Below are 19,970 nucleotides of genomic sequence, written 5' to 3'. Positions count from 1 at the left end.
TTTCATCACTGAAATTCAATAGCTCCTGTGTCATCCTAGAATTTCTATTAGAACTTGTCTTTTTACTTTTTTCATCCTCTGCTGGCTTCATTATTTCATCTCTCAGAGCTATCCATTCGCCTTCTACCGTATTCCTTTCCACCGTTCTAGTCAATCGTTGTCTCATGCTCCTGTGAAACTCTTAACAACCTCTGGTTCTTTCAACATATCCAGGTCTCATATCCTAACTGTACTACTTTTCTGCAGTTTCTTTAGTTTTAATTTATAGTTCATAACCAATAAGTTGTGGTCAGGGTCTACATCTGGCCCTGGAAATGTCTTACGATTTAACATCTGGTTCCAGAATCTCTGCCTGATGATTAAATAATTAATCTGAAACATTCTGGTGTCTCCAGATCTCTTCCAAGTATATGACCTTCTTTCATGATTCATAAACCAAGTGTCAGCTATGATTAAAATATGATCTGTGCAAAATTCTACCAGATGGCTTGCTCTTTCATTCCTTTCTCCCTGTCCCTATTCACCTACAACTTTTCTTTCCCTTCCTTTTCCTACTATCGAATTCCACATCAGAATTAAAATTTCGTCTCCCTAAACTATCTGAATAATTTCTTTTATCTCATCACACAGCACCTCAATCTCTTCATCATTTGCGGAGCTAGTTGGTATATAAACTTGCACTACCGTGGTGGGTGTTGGTTTTCTGTCTATTTTGGCTACAATAATACGTTCACTATGCTACTCGTAGTAGCTTACCCACATTTCTATTTTTCATTCATTATTAAGTTCACTCTTGCATTACCTCTGTTTGATTTTGTATTTATAACGCTATACTCACCTGACCAGAAGTCCTGTTCCTCCTGCCATCAAACTTCACTAATTCCCACTTAATCTAACTTCAACCTATCCATTTCCTGTTTTAGATTTTCTAACCTCCCTACGCAATTAAGGGGTCTAACATACCATGCACTGATCCGTAGAACGCCAGTGTTGTTTCTCCTGATAACGCTGTTCTTTTGAGTAGTCCCCGCCCAGAAATCGGAATGGGGAACTATTTTACCCTCGTAATATTTTACACCAGAGGATGCCATCTTCATTGAACCATACAGTAGAGCTGCATGTCCTCGGGAAAGATTACGGCTGTAGTTTCCCATTGCTTAAAACCGTTCGCTGTACCAGCACAGAAATGCCGTTTTTGTTGATGTTACAAGGGTAGATTCATCTGTCATCCAGCAACTACTGAAAAGGCTGCTGCCTCTCTTCAGGAACCATACGTTTGTTTGGCCTTTCAATATATAGTCCTTCGTTGTGGCTGCACCTGCGGTGTGGCTATCCGTTTCGCTGAAGCACGCAATCCACCTCACCAATGGTAAGACCCATGGTTCGAGGAGGGCGTATTTTAGTGATACGTGTACTAAATGGAAACGTGTTGTGTCGTTTCAGAGATGCTGAGAGCGCTGTTGGTGGTGGTAGCAGCTCGTCTGAGTCTCCAGGAGTCGCAGAGCAGCGTCCAGGCCGTCACCAAGCTCAGCAATAGCCTCGTGCCGAAGCTTTTCCAGGTCAGTGATTTGCCTCTGGCGCATTGCTTCCACGCAGATCTCGCCTTAAATGTGTCGGCTGTGAAAACTGCGACTAAGAAATTAACATACACTCCTGGAAATTGAAATAAGAACACCGTGAATTCATTGTCCCAGGAAGGGGAAACTTTATTGACACATTCCTGGGGTCAGATACATCACATGATCACACTGACAGAACCACAGGCACATAGACACAGGCAACAGAGCATGCACAATGTCGGCACTAGTACAGTGTATATCCACCTTTCGCAGCAATGCAGGCTGCTATTCTCCCATGGAGACGATCGTAGAGATGCTGGATGTACTCCTGTGGAACGGCTTGCCATGCCATTTCCACCTGGCGCCTCAGTTGGACCAGCGTTCGTGCTGGACGTGCAGACCGCGTGAGACGACGCTTCATCCAGTCCCAAACATGCTCAATGGGGGACAGATCCGGAGATCTTGTTGGCCAGGGTAGTTGCCTTACACCTTCTAGAGCACGTTGGGTGGCACGGGATACATGCGGACGTGCATTGTCCTGTTGGAACAGCAAGTTCCCTTGCCGGTCTAGGAATGGTAGAACGATGGGTTCGATGACGGTTTGGATGTACCGTGCACTATTCAGTGTCCCCTCGACGATCACCAGTGGTGTACGGCCAGTGTAGGAGATCGCTCCCCACACCATGATGCCGGGTGTTGGCCCTGTGTGCCTCGGTCGTATGCAGTCCTGATTGTGGCGCTCACCTGCACGGCGCCAAACACGCATACGACCATCATTGGCACCAAGGCAGAAGCGACTGTCATCGCTGAAGACGACACGTCTCCATTCGTCCCTCCATTCACGCCTGTCGCGACACCACTGGAGGCGGGCTGCACGATGTTGGGGCGTGAGCGGAAGACGGCCTAACGGTGTGCGGGACCGTAGCCCAGCTTCATGGAGACGGTTGCGAATGGTCCTCGCCGATACCCCAGGAGCAACAGTGTCCCTAATTTGCTGGGAAGTGGCGGTGCGGTCCCCTACGGCACTGCGTAGGATCCTACGGTCTTGGCGTGCATCCGTGCGTCGCTGCGGTCCGGTCCCAGGTCGACGGGCACGTGCACCTTCCGCCGACCACTGGCGACAACATCGATGTACTGTGGAGACCTCACGCCCCACGTGTTGAGCAATTCGGCGGTACGTCCACCCGGCCTCCCGCATGCCCACTATACGCCCTCGCTCAAAGTCCGTCAACTGCACATACGGTTCACGTCCACGCTGTCGCGGCATGCTACCAGTGTTAAAGACTGCGATGGAGCTCCGTATGCCACGGCAAACTGGCTGACACTGACGGCGGCGGTGCACAAATGCTGCGCAGCTAGCGCCATTCGACGGCCAACACCGCGGTTCCTGGTGTGTCCGCTGTGCCGTGCGTGTGATCATTGCTTGTACAGCCCTCTCGCAGTGTCCGGAGCAAGTATGGTGGGTCTGACACACCGGTGTCAATGTGTTCTTTTTTCCATTTCCAGGAGTGTATTTTAAGTAGATGTGATAGTTCAGCCAAAGTAACAAAACGCGTGGCAAAGAAATCAAGTTCTTTCCTGCGGAGCTCACAGAAGTGTGCGGATTTTGTATGGCCTCCTGTTTTTGACAGTTCGTCCTCTAATGTGCGAGACAGACGGGTCAGCCAGACACGGATCGCATCCCCCCGTCGGATTAACGACCGTGGGCAGGTACATCGGCCTGCCTAGTGTGCGGTTTTTAGGCGGATTTCAACGCTCATTGAGGCCAATGCTGGGCTGCTCCTCAAATTCTGCCTTCGAGAATACAATACACCAGGAGTAGTCACCTGTTTTACCTAACGACCACTTTTGTGTCTGTGTTAGTAATAAAATTTCTTGATCGCCAATCAGTTCCACAGCAATAGTAACATACAGAGTGGTCACTAACCACTGCCACCTAGAATAACTCTGAAAGTTAATGTATTAAAAAACTAAAAACCCGTCTCGATTGCGAAAAAAGCACCTAGGTGCCGCTTTATTAGTTTCGTTACACTCCGGAAGCAGTTTATCCGCGTTCATCAAAATAGTTTGCCTAATATTCCAGTCACTTTCTCCTGCACTCGCTTGTTTTGATACTTCTGCTGATGGAGTATTTTCGCAACACAAGCTTTTACTTTTAGCTTTAGGCACTTCTCACTATATCTCAGTTTTGCACAGCTGTTATCTGTGTGTCAAAATTCTAGTGCACTCGTTGTCACCACCCTGAAAACAACCCGCGTGCCATAGCAAACACCACGTTAGTGTGCGGCCCTACAAAACGATCTTCAACACAATTATATGTAACAATGCTGTCTACATTCATTTCGTCCAATGAGAGCACACATACACATTCGGTTTCTGACAACACAGATGACTGGGCTTTCATTAGCTGTAAAGCATCTGTAAGCACACCAGTAAAGCATCTGAAAGAGCGTGAGGCGCACCTTTCCAGCGTTGTCAGTACTGCAAGTGGGAAACCAACCTGATCCGTCAAAAACAAATTACACTTCCTAGACGCAGCACGAAGAGTAACTGCTTTACAAATGTCTTCTCTTTGCCGCTTTGTTTGTTTCTTTCCACTCCGCAAGCAGCTTATCAGCGTTCTTAAAATACGTAGTTTGCCTAATATTCCAGTCACCTTCTCCTGCACTCGCTTCTTTTGATACTTCTGCTGATGGATTATTTTCGCAATACAAGCTTTCACTTTTACTTTCAGGGACTTCTCACTATAACTCAGTTTAGCACAAATAGTTGTCAGTTTGTTAGACGGCCGCTGTGGCCGAGCGGTTCTAGGCTCTTCAGTCTGGAACCGCGCGACCGCTACCGTCGCAGGTTCGAATCCTGCTTCTGGCATGGATGTGTGTGATGTCCTTAGGTTAGTTAGGTTTTAGTAGTTCTATGTTCTAGGGGATTGATGACCTCAGATGTTAAGACCCATAGTGCTCAGAGCCATTTGAACCATTTTCTCAGTTTGTTGTTCCTATACTCTAATTCTTCTATGCGTTTACGAAGTTCACTAATTTGTATACTGTCAATCTCACACTCATCTGTAACTGTTGTCTGGCCAATTTTTATTTTTTTGAGAATCACATTAGCCAGGTGCTCAAGTGCACGTTGCATTCTCTTCGTTGCCCTTTTTGAAGAAACTACATCATCTGCAGTCGCATTACCATTAACAATGGGAACACTTCCTGGTATATTTACACTAGGTGCTGCGTCTAGTTTAAGCACTTTCCTCGGAGATACATTAAGAAGTGCTGCTCGCTAGTCACGGACGTAATCATCAGGCGTGAAATGTAAAGAACACACTGTTGATGTAATACCGAAGCGATATTTTCAGTGGCATCTCGTAATTCACACTTTCTGCAACTGAATGTCTTTTGAGAACAAATAATAGATTACATCCGAACCTTTTGTCTTCCTGCTATACGACATACATCCCATAACAGCACAGCCAGGCATTTAAAAAAAAACGTTTGTAAAAAAAATCACAAAGCACTACAAACAACACGCTCCCACGTGCCTCTATGATGACGACATGAGCAGAACATCCCAAGAGCGAAAATGCAAATATCTGCCGAACCACCTTAGATAATCGCGCCTGACGACTCTTAGAAGAGAAACCCGTTATGTAAACGCTTCTGTGTAATATTTCAGTTACAAAATTGTTTACTTGTTTCTTCTTTATCCTAGTTCTAAGTTAGGTATTTTTCCAACGTTATATTAAAATAGAGATTTCAAGGACAACATCTCCTCTACGGGAAGACCACGATAAACATATGTAAATGTTGCTGCATTAGTCAGTTTCAGCTTCCAGACTAACCTTCCAACTGGTGCACATTGCTCTACTGCCGCACTACACTTTACATTGAGGTAAACAGAAGTAAATATGTGCACCTGGAATAATGTTAGGCATTTTCTCCACATTTTACTTTCTCAATAACTCATCTTCCCATTTTCCGTTTGTTCCTAACCAACACACCATGCGGCCATTGTTTCGATCTCCTTAGATGTCGAGGACAGAGTCTTTTGAAGTTAACCTTCGGTAACGGACAATACTGCCTACGCTACTGAAGGCACCACACAGCTTAAAGGCGAAAAGTATCCTTGGGAACGGTATACCTGCAGGAGAACAAGTCCATATATGACACTGTTCAATTGTTCAAAATTCGTGCTCAGAACTATCCCATAAAATTGGTACTTGAGTTATCACTGACACGACTTCTTTGCAGTGTCCAACGGTGCAGTAACGTCAGTCTATAAAGTCTGTCAGGCATTGTATGAGAACGGTCATTCCTAGAATATTGGATTTCACTCAAGCGAAGAACTAGAATGCTTCATTAGTGCAGATGTCACAATGCAAGTCGAAACTGTAGATAGTGCAACGCGGATGAATTACCTCTTTGCATGCGATTCATAGATTTAGAGAGAGTTTTTAACTTAATTCCACTAAACTCTGTAGTAATAGCCCTTGAGAAATAAGACAATGATTCAACCTAATGGGTTGGTGCGTAAGTTCGTATCGTTTCTCCATAAGTTTAAGAAACACAACAGATACACATAACAGAGACTTTATCGTCAGTAATATATTATTGTCAACAACTGAGACTTCTTGCGAGCGCAGTTGAAGAAGAACGACCAACACCATCACGCATTCTGCTAGACTGACAAAAAAACGCTATAGAGCAGTTGCTTATACTGAAGATAAGGTGAGTAGATCACGTAACTAATGAGGAGGTATTGAATAGGATTGGGGAGAAGAGAAGTTTGTGGCACAACTTGACTAGAAGAAGGGATCGGTTGGTAGGACATGTTTTGAGGCATCAAGGGATCACAAATTTAGCATTGGAGGGCAGCGTGGAGGGTAAAAATCGTAGAGGGAGACCAAGAGATCAATACACTAAGCAGATTCAGAAGGATGTAGGTTGCAGTAGGTACTGGGAGATGAAGAAGCTTGCACAGGATAGAGTAGCATGGAGAGCTGCATCAAACCAGTCTCAGGACTGAAGACCACAACAACAACAACATATTATTCTTCACTATTTAAAACAGTCTGCAACGATGGGACAACTTTTAGATTCCACGATCGTAGAAATCACGTCATTTTGAGGCGAGGAACTCATTGAGCCATTTTCAGAGCGCATTTTCTTCCGGGAAAGGAATTTTCTTGAAGGTTGTTCGATAGAGAGCGAAAAATGTGAAAATCTGAGAGTGCAAGATTAGGTGAATAAAATGGGTGCGGAATGGCTTCTCAACGCAACTGATCTATAGCGTTTTTTTGTCAGTCTAGCAGAATGCGTGATGGTGTTGGTCGTTCTTCTTCAACTGCGCTCGCAAGAAGTCTCAGTTGTTGACAATAAATGTCAGCTGTGATGGTTACACCTCGGGGAAGCAGTACGAAGTACACCACACCGTCAGTATGTCTCGTCACCAGTAATGATACAGAATAGGATTGGTCGGTGTTGTTCACGAGCCGGTTGATGACGAACAAGCAGAGATGCACATACGACCATCCACTGGTTTTGTGATTTTGGCTTACAAGGGGAGGCCGCCAATTGTGAAATTCAGATTCGATTCATACTGCGCATAATAAAAGCTCATGGCCAGAGGTGTAATGTGACAAAGCACCAAGATGCACTTCTCAGCCGTTGTCGAGAAAATCGACAGTTAAAAGAAACCGTTGTGGTGAAATACTCTCTACGGTTCATAGTTTTCCACAGCGTCGTGGCACAGCGGTAAGCGCTCGGGTCAGTAATCCGAAGGTCGCCGGATCGAATCTCGCACCATGCAATTTTTTTTTTTATTATTTGTTTTTTGTAATTCAAATGTATATATATATATATATATATATATATATATATATATATAATTCCCGGCTATCAGTTGCACCAATTATGCATATAATAAGTTGTTGAAAGTCGTTTGTCGTGGAAAAACTGGCGACTTCGAACATCATTATGTTTTCCGCAAACAAAGTTGTATTTCACAAATGTTATTAATTGTCTTCATAATGTTAACCACATATAGTTAATGGAAGACGTAGAAATGATATTCCGAAACGAATACGTATAGCGTAAGTCAAACGTTCGAATTAGAATAGAGACCCCACGAACACAAATTCGCTGTGGCAGGTATGAAATATAAACTCCGTTACTCGCTCGTTACACTTGAAGGACAGATGTTGAATGGGCCGAAACGAGCCGCCGCATAACAGCGTAGTTGCCTGCTAACTTCGAAAGAAGGTAGATGCGGTCCCTAGCGCAACTTATAACATCGTCGAAAATCAGTGCGGACGGGAGAGCTTTGGTACACCCCGTTAAAAAAACGGCAAAATGGAGGCGGAACAATTGGAGAGCGATCCGCCTTCACCAACATGCATAAGCAATTCATTAATATTTGAATTACAAAAAACTAATAATAAAAATATTGCATGGCGCGAGATTCGATCCGGCGACCTTCGGAACACGAACCCGAGCGCTTACCGCTGCGCCACGACACTGTAGAAATCTATTAATCGTAGAGAGTATTTCACCGCAACGGTTTCTTTAACTGTCGATTTTCTCGACAACGGCTGAGAAGTGCATCTTGGTGCTTTGCCACATTACACCTCTGGCCATGAGCTTTTATTATGCGCAGTATGAATCGAATCTGAATTTCACAATTGGCGGCCTCCCCTTGTTAGAGCGTGCTGTACCCATACACCCGATTTTTGAACGTTGCCCATTGCAGGAAAATGCAGTACGATGGTGGAATTATCACACTCCATCACATTTGCCAGTTCTCAATTACACTGACGTGGATCGTTGTGGATTAATGCGTTTAAACGATCTTCGTCAAACACCGGTCTCCCTGAACGTGGAGAGCTACTAATGTCAAGACGGTCCTACTTAAAACGAGATAATCGTTTTCTGGCCGTGCTGTGTCCAATGGCGCTATCCTCGTACATGGTGCAAAACGTTTAAATGTTTCTGGCTGCCTCTGCCGCTGTCACCTCTCTACTGAACTCAAACAGGAGATTATGTCGCAAATGCCCCGATTTTTCCACTTGGCACTCCAGCTCCACGTACCATTTCCAAATGATAAAATGACAATATTTAAACTCAGACAGCAACAGTTTACTGCCGGCCGGAGTGGCCGACCGGTTCTAGGCGCTACAGTCTCGGGCATGGATGTGTGTGATGTCCTTAGGTTAGTTAGGTTTAAGTAGTTCTAAGTTCTAGGGGACTGATGACCTCAGAAGTTAAGTCCCATAGTGCTCAGAGCCATTTGAACCATTTTTTGAACAGTTTACTAAAAACAAAAAATGGCAATCAATAAATAAAGCCATAGCAAACGGAATACCAACATGCAAACAGAAAAATACGAACTTATGCACCAACTTAATGCGTTAGTATATTGAACACCATATTCATTAAGACTAAAGCCAAATTAGACTTCATCAAGGAAATAGGAAATTCACAGTTAAAATAGGAGTTAGGCAAAGAGCTTCCGTACCATCAAACGTATTCCCGGCAATTTTAAAAGGAAATTTTTAGATCCTTATGCTGGGAAAACGAAGAAGGAATAAGTGCTGATGCAACACAACTGAATTATCTTTATTTTGCAGATTACACTTGGACAGTGCGCCTCTAGCACATATAAATTTCAATAGCGAATGGAACAGCTTAATAGAGTAAGTCTGAAAGTATGCACGAAAATCGTTGATAATAATAATAATAATAATAATAATAATAATAAGACTAAACTAATGCATTAATAATACACTGAAAAAAAAATTGAACATAGTAACAGCCATTCTCAAGTGTAAGTTTAACTGTTACAAAATGTCCGACCTGCCTACATGACACAAGTAAGATACATATACCAATATAACGACTGATCAGTTAGTAGCTGGCCGCGGTGGTCTAGCGGTTCTAGGCGCTTAGTCCGAAACCGCGCGACTGCTACGGTCGCAGGTTCGAATCCTGCCTCGGGCATGGATGTGTGTGATGTCGTTAGGTTTAAGTAGTTCTAAGTTCTAGGGGATGATAACCACAGCAGTTGAGTCCCATAGTGCTCAGAGCCATTTGAACCATTTTTTGAACAGTGAAATAATAAAGCGAGTTAATGAGTTTTTGCATTGACGGCAGTTAAAGACAACGACTGGATGGACACAAACAAGAGAGTAAAATTGGTCTGGAGTGATTTTGGTACTCTGAACAGGGTTTTCAAAACTAGGATTCCTATAAGTCTCAAAATGGTTCAAATGGCTCTAAGCACTATGGGACTTAACATCTGAGGTCATCAGTCCTCTAGACTTATAACTACTTAAACCTAAGTAACCTAAGGACATCACACACATCCATGCTCGAGGCAGGAGTCGAACCTGCGACCGTAGCAGCACCGCGGTTCTGGACTGAAGCGCCTAGAACAGCTCGGCCACAGCGGCCGGCTATATGTCCCAAACGGAAACCTTACTGTCAGTGTGCATTAGCAGTTTTGGCCTATGGTAGTGAGCTAAGGACTTTTAATACGAAAATAAACCAAAAAGTGAAAGTTACTAAACGAACAATGGAGAAATACATGTTAGTGCTCAGTTCATTGACGAGCCGAAACATTATGACCACCTGCTTAGTAGTGTCTTTGTCCACCTTTGGAACCCAAAACTGCGGCGACTGTACGCGCCATTGTTTCGACAAGTCCGTAGTAGGTCTCCCAAAGTATGTGGCACCAGATGTATATGCACAGGTAATATAATTCCTGTAACTTACGTGTGGCGCGCTATATTATATTATACCAGAAATGTTCCATCGGGTTTATATCAGGTGGGTTTGGTGACGAAGGAAGCAAGTGGTCGGTTTTAATTTTCATATAGTCCTCAGCTGTTATGGTGCTTTCGATTACTACCACAGGTCCCACTGAAGCCCAGAGAAATGTCCTCCATAGCACAGTACTGCCCCCACTGGCTTGCGTCCTTAGCACGGTGGATGTTTCGATCAGTTGTTCGCTTGGATGACGGAGTATACAGTGACGACCATCGACCTGGTGTAACAAGAAACGTGGTTCATCCGACTGGGTGACAAGAAGTATTGATCCATGGTCCTATCTAGATGATCGTGTGCCCATTGCAGTCGTAATTGACGATGCCCTTTGGTCAACAGGGGAACATGTAGGGGTGGTCTTGTTGCAAAGCTCCATGTTCAACAACGTGCGCTTAGCGGTGCTCCGAAACACTTGTGCCTGCACCAGCATTGTATTCTGTCGTCAGACCTGCCACAGATCGCCACTTACCCTACTTTACAGAGCGGACAAGCCTCCGATCTGCACGTTCTGTGATGAGGCGTGGACGTCCACCACCTTGTCGCATACTCATGGTTTCACCGTCCTACGACCATTTTCCATAAGATATTCATGGCAGTAGCATGAAAACAGCCGACCAGCTTTGCCGTTTCCGAAATGATCGTGCTCGAGGGTCGGACCATAACCATTTGCTCTTAATCAAACTCGCTTATACCATTGGGTTTCCCCATTTGCGGCTCGTAGCGTGGCTATAATAGTCCCCCGTTCGTCTCTCTTTCGCTTGTATACATCCTTTACCATGTCACGTGTTTGTAAATCTACCAGGTGGCATTCAGTCTCACGTTTTGACTCATCAGTGTAGATCAGGTAGGAAAACATAGGTAAAGAACCTGTTGGCGTGCTGTAACTATATCTGTAAACAAAATGGATAGGATGTAGGCGGGACATGCAGCCGTGTGAATGGATGGTAAATGAAGCAGGAATGTTGGAGCGCAGCGAGTACGAGTCTGATGTTCGGATAACATAGTTCACAAATCAAGAAGCCGCTGTTACATCAGTGTTACCGAGGTTCCTTCGTTCCCGCTGTAGTTTCGTGTGTACGACGAGTCTGAGAGCTGTGACGCTGCGATCGCTTCATACTCGTCGACTCGTTCTCTCTTACTGAAGCACGCACGAATGTAAGGCTAATTGTGACTTATTTCTTGTACGGAAGATCAGTACACGAAGTTGCTGCTGTAAAGTAGCACTGACAAGGCGAAATGACCGATTGTCGGGATCAGATGCCCTTTAATGTTTTGTGAGACTGTGGAGGGTGTAAGATGAAAATTAATTGATGCAAAGTACCGGGTGATCAAAAAGTCAGTATAAATTTGAAAACTGAATAAATCACGGGATAATGTAGATAGAGAAGTACAAATTGACACACATGCTTGGAATGACATGAGGTTTTATTAGAACCAAAAAAATACAAAAGTTCAAAAAATGTCCGACAGATGGCGCTTCATCTGGATCAGAATAGCAATAATTAGCATAACAAAATAAGACAAAGCAAAGATGTTCTTTGTAGGAAATGCTCAATATGTCCACCATCATTCGTCAACAATAGCTGTAGTGGAGGAATAATGTTGTGCACAGCACTGTAAAGCATGTCCAGAGTTAAGGTGAGGCATTGGCGTCGGATGTTGTCTTTCAGCATCCCTAGAGATGTCGGTCGATCACGATACACTTGCGACTTCAGTAACCCCAAAGCCAATAATGGCGCGGACTGAGGTCTGGGGACCTGGGAGGCCAAGCATGACGAAAGTGGCGGCTGAGCACACGATCATCACCAAACGACGCGCGCAAGAGATCTTTCACGCGTCTAGCAATATGGGGTGGAGCGCCATCCTGCATAACCAAACGTTCCAGCAGGTGTTTATCAGCCAGGCTGGGGACGATGCGATTCTGAAACATATCGGCGTACCTCTCACCCGTCTCGGTAGCAGTTTTACTGTCCAGCGCCATCCGTCGGACATTTTGTGAACTTACTTTTTTTTGTTTCTGATAAAACCCCATGTCATTCCAAGCATGTGTGTCAATTTTTACCTCTCTATCTACATTATTCCGTGGTTTATTAAGTTTTCAAATTTATACTGACTTTCTGATCACCGTGTATATAAATGCAACTGTATCCCATTAGAGGAGGAGCGATATTTTTAATAAGTTTCACGCTACAGTCTACGCTTCAGACACAAAATGTACAAACTGCGTCAAATGCAAACAAAATGGTTTATTCTTGTTTATTCCACCCCCATCATGAGAAAACAAACGTCCTGCGTCAAACAGCACAGAGCAACGTCACTGTTACATCCCTGCGACAAAAAAAGCGTGCTATATCTCTATTCATTTGGTCACGGCAACTTGCTTTCAAGGAGTAATAGCGAGTTATGTAGCTTATAATTCATTTCTGTTATTTTTTTAAATAATTAATCACCTTTTAGAGATTGCATTCATCCTCATGTCATGTGCCGGCCGCGGTGGCCTAGCGGTTCTAGGCGTTCAGTCCGGAACCGCGCGACTGCTACGGCCGCAGGTTCGAATCCTGCCTCGGGCATGGATGTGTGTGATGTCCTTAGGTTAGTTAGGTTTAAGTAGTTCTAAGTTCTAGGGGACTGATGACCACAGATGTTAAGTCCCATAGTGCTCAGAGCCATTTGAACCATTTTTTAGCCTCATGTCATGTGTTCTGGAACTGTCGTTACGGACTCGGTAACGCCTCGAAAGTATGAATATGTCAATGTAATTGTTAGACATTCTCTGAATAGGTATTAAACATTAAAATAAATTTATAACAGTCTTCGAAAAAGTTTTATCTATATAAATGTATGTATAAACAAAATAATATTCACTACTAACTGATCAAATGGTTCAAATGGCTCTGAGCACTATGGGACTTAACGTATGTGGTCATCAGTCCCCTAGAACATAGAACTACTTAAACCTAACTAACCTAAGGACATCACACACATCCATGCCCGAGGCAGGATTCGAACCTGCGACCGTAGCAGTCGCGCGGTTTCGGACTAAGCGCCTAGAACCGCTAGACCACCGCGGCCGGCTACTAACTGATCAGTCGTTATATTGGTATATGTATCTTACTTGTGCCATGTAGGCAGGTCGGACATTTTGTAACAGTTAAACTTACACTTGAGAATGGCTAGAAAGCCGAAATCATGACCGTGTGAAATAAATGAATAGCAGTTTACAGTTTAAGGGCGGGAACGCTGCGAGTCCGTGGTTGTATGGCTATACTTGCGAACTCGTGTACTCGCTCTCCTTTGTGAACGGGTTGAGTTCATTTGTACCTGACAACAGACTCAAGTGATATGTGGGCAACGGCGGAGACTCACGACTTGAGTCTACAGGCAGACAGAAACGGCGAGTTAAGAGATGGCGTCACAGGACTCGCTGGCGAGTTGAGTATACGGAGTTCAGCTCTAATCTCTGTGTTGGATCCCAAAAGATAAGAAAAGCCAGAAGCCTGTGCTGCTGGACACGACCAGCTGCACCATTTACTTGCTCTGTCTTGCAATCTTCTCATGTCATCAGGTCCACCCACACAACGAAGAACCTTCCTTCAGAAGGGAGCCGAGCGTGGGAATGAAACGAAGCTTGCAGGCGTTCCTGCTGGAAGTGAAAGGGAAAGTGATGGCAGCGCGTACCTGCCGCGAGCGCTCGCTTAGAAAAAAGCGGCTTCTCGCTCGCAGCATCAGTAGACACGCTCCACAGAGAACTAGAACAGCAATTAATGGAGCAGAGAACGACAGCTGGAAATGTCGTTTACTTTCCCTTTCAGTCTTAACCTTTTTAATAATTCCTGTTGTTTATCACTTCCTTCTTTTCACAAACGTCTAGGACAAATACTGCATTTCGTATCCGCTTCCGTAACCGAGTTCGCTTACGCACGCCTGTGTGATGGCGCTCCACTTAGTGGTAAGGCGGTACGAATCCGGGTGATGGATGGTATTTTCACTGACAGTATTTAGGCGGCAACGGGGAGGAGATACGGTAGTGCAGAGTTTCTGATCACCAACCTTTGGACCAATGTTCTGGATTAAATTACAACTCTCACCGTAGTGTCTCATGAAGCGACGGTATGTGACATAGTTGATGGTGTCCGCAGCTCGTGGTCTAATGGCTAGCGTTGCTACCACTGGATCACGGGGTCCCGGGTTCGAGTCCCGGCCGAGTTGGGGATTTTCTCTACTTGGGGACTGGGTGTTTGTGTTGTCCTCATCATTCCATCATCACTGATGAAAGTGGCTAGATCTGACTGTGTACAGATTGGGAATTGTACGGGCGCTGATGACCGCGCTGTTGAGCGCCCCACAAACCAAACATCATCACCGTAGTTGATGGTGATCGGTCCGTCGGATGGAGGCGTCAAGCTCTGGGACTCCGTTTGTGCTATTCGACAGAAGAATGCTATGTGCATGCTCTGCCTTCTCTCATCATCATCGCACAACACATATGTAGTAAACTCTACAAATACACAAATGACACATCTCTCACATACCCACAAGGAAAGAGACCACTGTGTGCGGAGTGTGCTCTCTCCGACGGCAGCTGAAACCACATCTATGGGATATCTCATCCAACAATGCCATACGACATTTCGTAATACTCTGATCACACTGAATTACTACATATTTTTTATAAAATTTGCTCTGTTTTGTAGCTGCATCATGCCTAAGTTAATTTTCGAGGCTCTCAATAAATTAACCATCCTCTTCATCAGGAGCTAACCGACTGCCGTGACGTTCATTTCTTCTTTACTGATATTTCAGTTCCCCACTAGAGGAAGGGCTGGCAGCTGACAAAACAGCTCTTAAGACCAACTGATACATTTTTACACAGCTTTTTAATATAAAAAGTGAGGCTACAATATTGGTGTTAAATACTTTGCTTACAGGGTATTAGATAAGATGTTTTTATTTGTAACTTACAAAATAATATGTGAAAGGAACATTTATCTACATAGACAAGATACACGTAAAGAACGTTACTCCTACTGCAGAGTTTATTTATTTGTTTTCCGGTGAGATACAAGAAAGAAGAAGATTATCGCTCCGTAACACTAGCAGCCTTCATCTCCTCCGCTGGTCGTTTACAAGGCATATTGAATAGCACATTCGGGAATACGAGCACTCATTTAAACACCGAATTTAAATGAATATTCCGCAACCAGGACATCCATATGAACACAATCCATCATGTACAGCATGCTGCATCCACCCCTAAAACTCTGAATGTCTCTACACTACTGGCCATTAAAGTTTCTACACCAAGAAGAAATGCAGATGATAAACTGGTAATCATTGGACAAATCTATTATACTAGAAATGACATGTGATTACATTTTCACGCAATTTGGGTGCATAGATCCTGAGAAATCAGTACCCAGAACAACCACCTCTGACCTTAATAACGGCCTTGATACGCCTGGGCATTGAGTCAAACAGAACTTTGATGGCGTGTACAGGTACAGCTGCCCATGCAGCTTCAACACGATACCACAGTTCATCAAGAGTAGTGACTGGCGTATTGTGACGAGCCAGTTGCTCGGCCATCATTGACCAAACGTTTCCAGTTGGTGAGAGATCTAGAGAATGTGCTGACCAGGGCAGCATTCGAACATTTTCTGTATCCAGAAAGGCCCGTACAGGACCTGCAACATGCGGTCGTGCATTATCCTGCTGAAATGTAGGGTTTCGCAGGGATCGAATGAAGGGTAGAGCCACGGGTCGTAACACACCTGAAATGTAACGTCCGCTGTTCAAAGTGCCGTCAATGCTAAAAAGAGGTGACCGAGACGTGTCACCATTGACACCCCATACCATCACGCCGGGTGATGAAGAATACACGCTTCCAATGTGCGTTCACCGCGATGTCGACCGGATGCGACCATCATGATGCTGTAAACAGAACCTGGATTCATCCGAAAAAATGACGTTTTGCCATTCGTGCACCCAGGTTCGTCGTTGAGTACACCATCGCAGGCGTTCCTGTCTGTGATGCAGCGTCAAGGGTAACCGCAGCCATGGTCTCCGAGCTGATAGTCCATGTTGCTGCAAACGCCGTCGAACTGTTCGTGCAGGTGGTTGTTATCTTGCAAACATCCCCATCAGTTTACTCAGTGATCGAGACGTGGCTTCACGATGCGTTACAGTCATGCAGTGCAGATAAGATGCCTGTCATGTTGACTGCTAGTGATACGAGGTCGTTGGGATCCAGCACAGCGTTCCGTATTACCCTCCTGAACCTACCGATTCCATATTCTGCTAACAGTCATTGGATCTCGACAGACGCGAGCAGTAATGTCGCGATACGATAAACCGCAATCGCGATCGGCTACAATCCGACCTTTATCAAAGTCGGAAACGTGATGGTACGCATTTCTCCTCCTTACACGAGGCATCACAACAACGTTTCACCAGGCAACGCCGGTCAACTGCTGTTTGTGTATGAGAAATCGGTTTGTAACTTTCCTCATGTCAGCACGTTGTAGATGTCGCCACCGGCGCCAACCTTGTGTGAATGCTCTGAAAAGCTAATTATTTGCATATCAAAGCATCTTCTTCCTGTCGGTTAAATTTTTGCGTCTGTAGCACGTCATCTTCGTGGTGTAGCAATTTTAATGGCCAGTAGTGTAGATCGCTACATAAAAGTGATAGAAATTTTATTTACATTTATTTGTATCTACTGGCCAACCGCGGTGGTCTCGCGGTTCTAGGCGCGCAGTCCGGAACCGTGGGACTGCTACGGTCGCAGGTTCGAATCCTGCCTCGGGCATGGATGTGTGTGATGTCCTTAGGTCAGTTAGGTTTAAGTAGTTCTAAGTTCTAGGGGACTGATAACCACAGCAGTTGAGTCCCATAGTGCTCAGAGCCATTTGAACCATTTTTTTGTATCTACTTGGTTTAAACACATCAGCCACATGACAGTAAAAAGTAATCTCTCACTTCAAAACTTAGCTTGTTGCTGAAACTCTCTGGATGAAAACTAAATAAACTAAGTTTATTACTCCGCAGAAAGAGTAACCTATCTTACCTTTACCTATTTAAACAAATATTCGTTTCACCGATTATTTTGTAATTTGCAGAGGAAACCACGGCGGCAAGTAGAGTGTGAGAGAAGCGATAGAGTACTTCAGTATTTGGCTGGGATGCAACATTGTAGGTTAAGTCAGATAGAGCGGTCAAATGTCACGATGGATTTTATGGTTTGTAAGTGGTTGTTAGGTGAAGTTTAGACGACAGAGGATGATCAAGGGAAGTCCTTGAAGTCTGGAACTAGGGGGTAATGGCGCGAAAGCGAACCTGGATTGGACATCAGAGAGGAAGGATGAGGTTCTGGGACTGGGCATTCCGATTTACGTATTTTACCTATACATGAAACATGTTAAATGTCTACTAAACGGGCAGTGACGCCAGGCTGCCCTGGGCAAAAGGTGACTTAACTTAAAATGCCGGAGGCAGCAGACCAGCCGTCCAAAACATCACCTAAACACCGGGGCCCAACCGGGAGTCACTTCCCATTAGACGACACGTCACAGCGTCTGTGCACCGAAGCGGAACGTGTCGCCGCTCCCACAAACCCCAACTCGCAGACAATTGGAACACAAACAGGCCGCAGAAAACACGGCAAACGCCAAACAAACATCAATTAATATAAGTTAAGAGATCAATAAAGAACAATATAAATGAAGAACCAATAAATGCTTTCAATAGAAGTGACTCAAGTTTTACAGCAATATCAATGCTGTAAAACATTTAAATTAAGAACTGTACAGAAATCCAATGCTGAAAATATAGTGTTAGACTTTTACACTCCCATAGTTTTCCAAACAATATTTCCACATATGATTAAGGCCGACAATGTGTACAAAGATAAAATGGAAAAAAAATTCAAGATAATATCACGTTATCCAAATGCACAACTTCACAACGATACTAGGTTTTTGTGCACTTGAATTTCGTTGCATAGGTCTGCAATGTAGCTGCCAATTGTGTAAGCTTGGTATGCAGAAAATTACAACTAGACTATGACCTAATGTCTTCAGTACCTTACAGTTACTACATCATTTGGGAACACTGATTTTTAAAGGAAGCAGTGACAGCTCTTCTCCATGCGGTCACACACCTTGCCGACTACTCTTACTTCAGCAACACGTACATTAGGGCAACCAACCAAGTACACTCGCTGCAACGCAAATCGTTCAGCCAAACGGAGCCACCAAAATCACACCTTCGATGGAGAGCGTTGTTCGACATGGTCTCGAGGGATGGGTCTCTCCGAGAAAACAGGCACCAAAGCAATGCGACGAACAGCGCCCGGAGTTGACATGAGGCAGGTCCACCACAAACTCGCGACCGTCTTGCAAGGTAGACTGGCTGCGCCGCTGCTGGCCGAGCCCGCGTGTTTTCCTCCTTCGTCCCCGCGAGCACGTCCTTCCGCCTCGTAGCGAGTCCGATCCCAACTGCCGCGACCACAAAACAGCCCCCAATTCACAACAGGGGCAAAGATCGTAGTACAGCCGGGTAATCGATATTGACGTGAGAAAGAGCTGGTGCCAGAAAAGGCGCACCGCGGCTCATGTACTTGGTTCGTAAGTGCCGTAGAAAGAAAATAATGTGTGGGAACTGGATGAGCTGGAATGGAATGCGAGTTGGAGATCTTAAATAGTAGTGACCTGCCGGCCGCGGTGGTCTAGCGGTTCTAGGCGCTCAGTCAGGAACCGCGCGACTGCTACGGTCGCAGGTTCGAATCCTGCCTCGGGCATGGATGTGTGTGATGTCCTTAGGTTAGTTAGGTTTAAGTAGTTCTAAGTTCTAGGGGACTTATGACCACAGATGTTGAGTCCCATAGTGCTCAGAGCCATTTGAACCATTTTGAATGACCTGGGTAACTACACTACTGGCCATTAAAATTGCTACACCACGAAGATGACGTGCTACAGACGCGAAATGTAACCGACAGGAAGAAGATGATGTGACATGCAAATGACTAGCTTTTCAGAGCAATCACACAAGGTTGGCGCCAGTGGCGACAACTACAACGTGCTGACATAAGGAAAGTTTCCAACCGATTTCACATACACAAACAGCAGTTGACCGGCGTTGCCTGGTGAAACGTTGTTGTGATGCCTCGTGTAAGGAGGAGAAATGCGTACCATAACGTTTCCGACTTTGATAAAGGTCGGATTGTAGCCTATCCCAATTGCGGTTTATCGCATCGCGACATTGCTGCTCGCCTTGGTCGAGATCCAATGACTGTTAGCAGAATATGGAATCGCTGGGTTCAGGAGAGCAATACCGAACGCCGTGCTGGATCCCAACGGCCTCGTATCACTAGCAGTCGAGATGACAGGCATCTTATCTGCATAGCTCTAACGGATCGTGCAACCACGTCTCGATCCCTGAGTCAACAGATGGGGACGTTTGCAAGGCAACAACAACCTGCACGAACAGTACGACGGCGTTTGCAGCAACATGGACTATTAGCTCGGAGACCATGGCTGCGGTTACCCTTGACGCTGCGTCACAGACAGGAGCGCCTGCGATGGTGTACTCAACG

General features: G+C 45.0%; 1 protein-coding gene across 1 annotated transcript in view; it reads left to right on the top strand.

The window, feature by feature from the left end:
• The window catches only part of LOC126249574 (intracellular coagulation inhibitor 3-like), a 200,968-nt gene that overhangs the window by 69,751 nt on the left and 111,247 nt on the right, over positions 1-19,970 (top strand). The window contains exon 2 of the mRNA XM_049951239.1: positions 1,444-1,559. Coding sequence (XP_049807196.1) covers positions 1,444-1,559 — 116 coding nt within the window. The remainder of the gene's footprint in view (positions 1-1,443; positions 1,560-19,970) is intronic.

The sequence above is a fragment of the Schistocerca nitens genome, chromosome 3 (genome assembly GCF_023898315.1).
Source record: "Schistocerca nitens isolate TAMUIC-IGC-003100 chromosome 3, iqSchNite1.1, whole genome shotgun sequence".
Lineage (NCBI taxonomy): Eukaryota > Metazoa > Arthropoda > Insecta > Orthoptera > Acrididae > Schistocerca > Schistocerca nitens.
The sequence above is the reverse complement of the archived record's forward strand: the minus strand, read 5'-3'. Positions and strand labels throughout refer to the sequence as shown.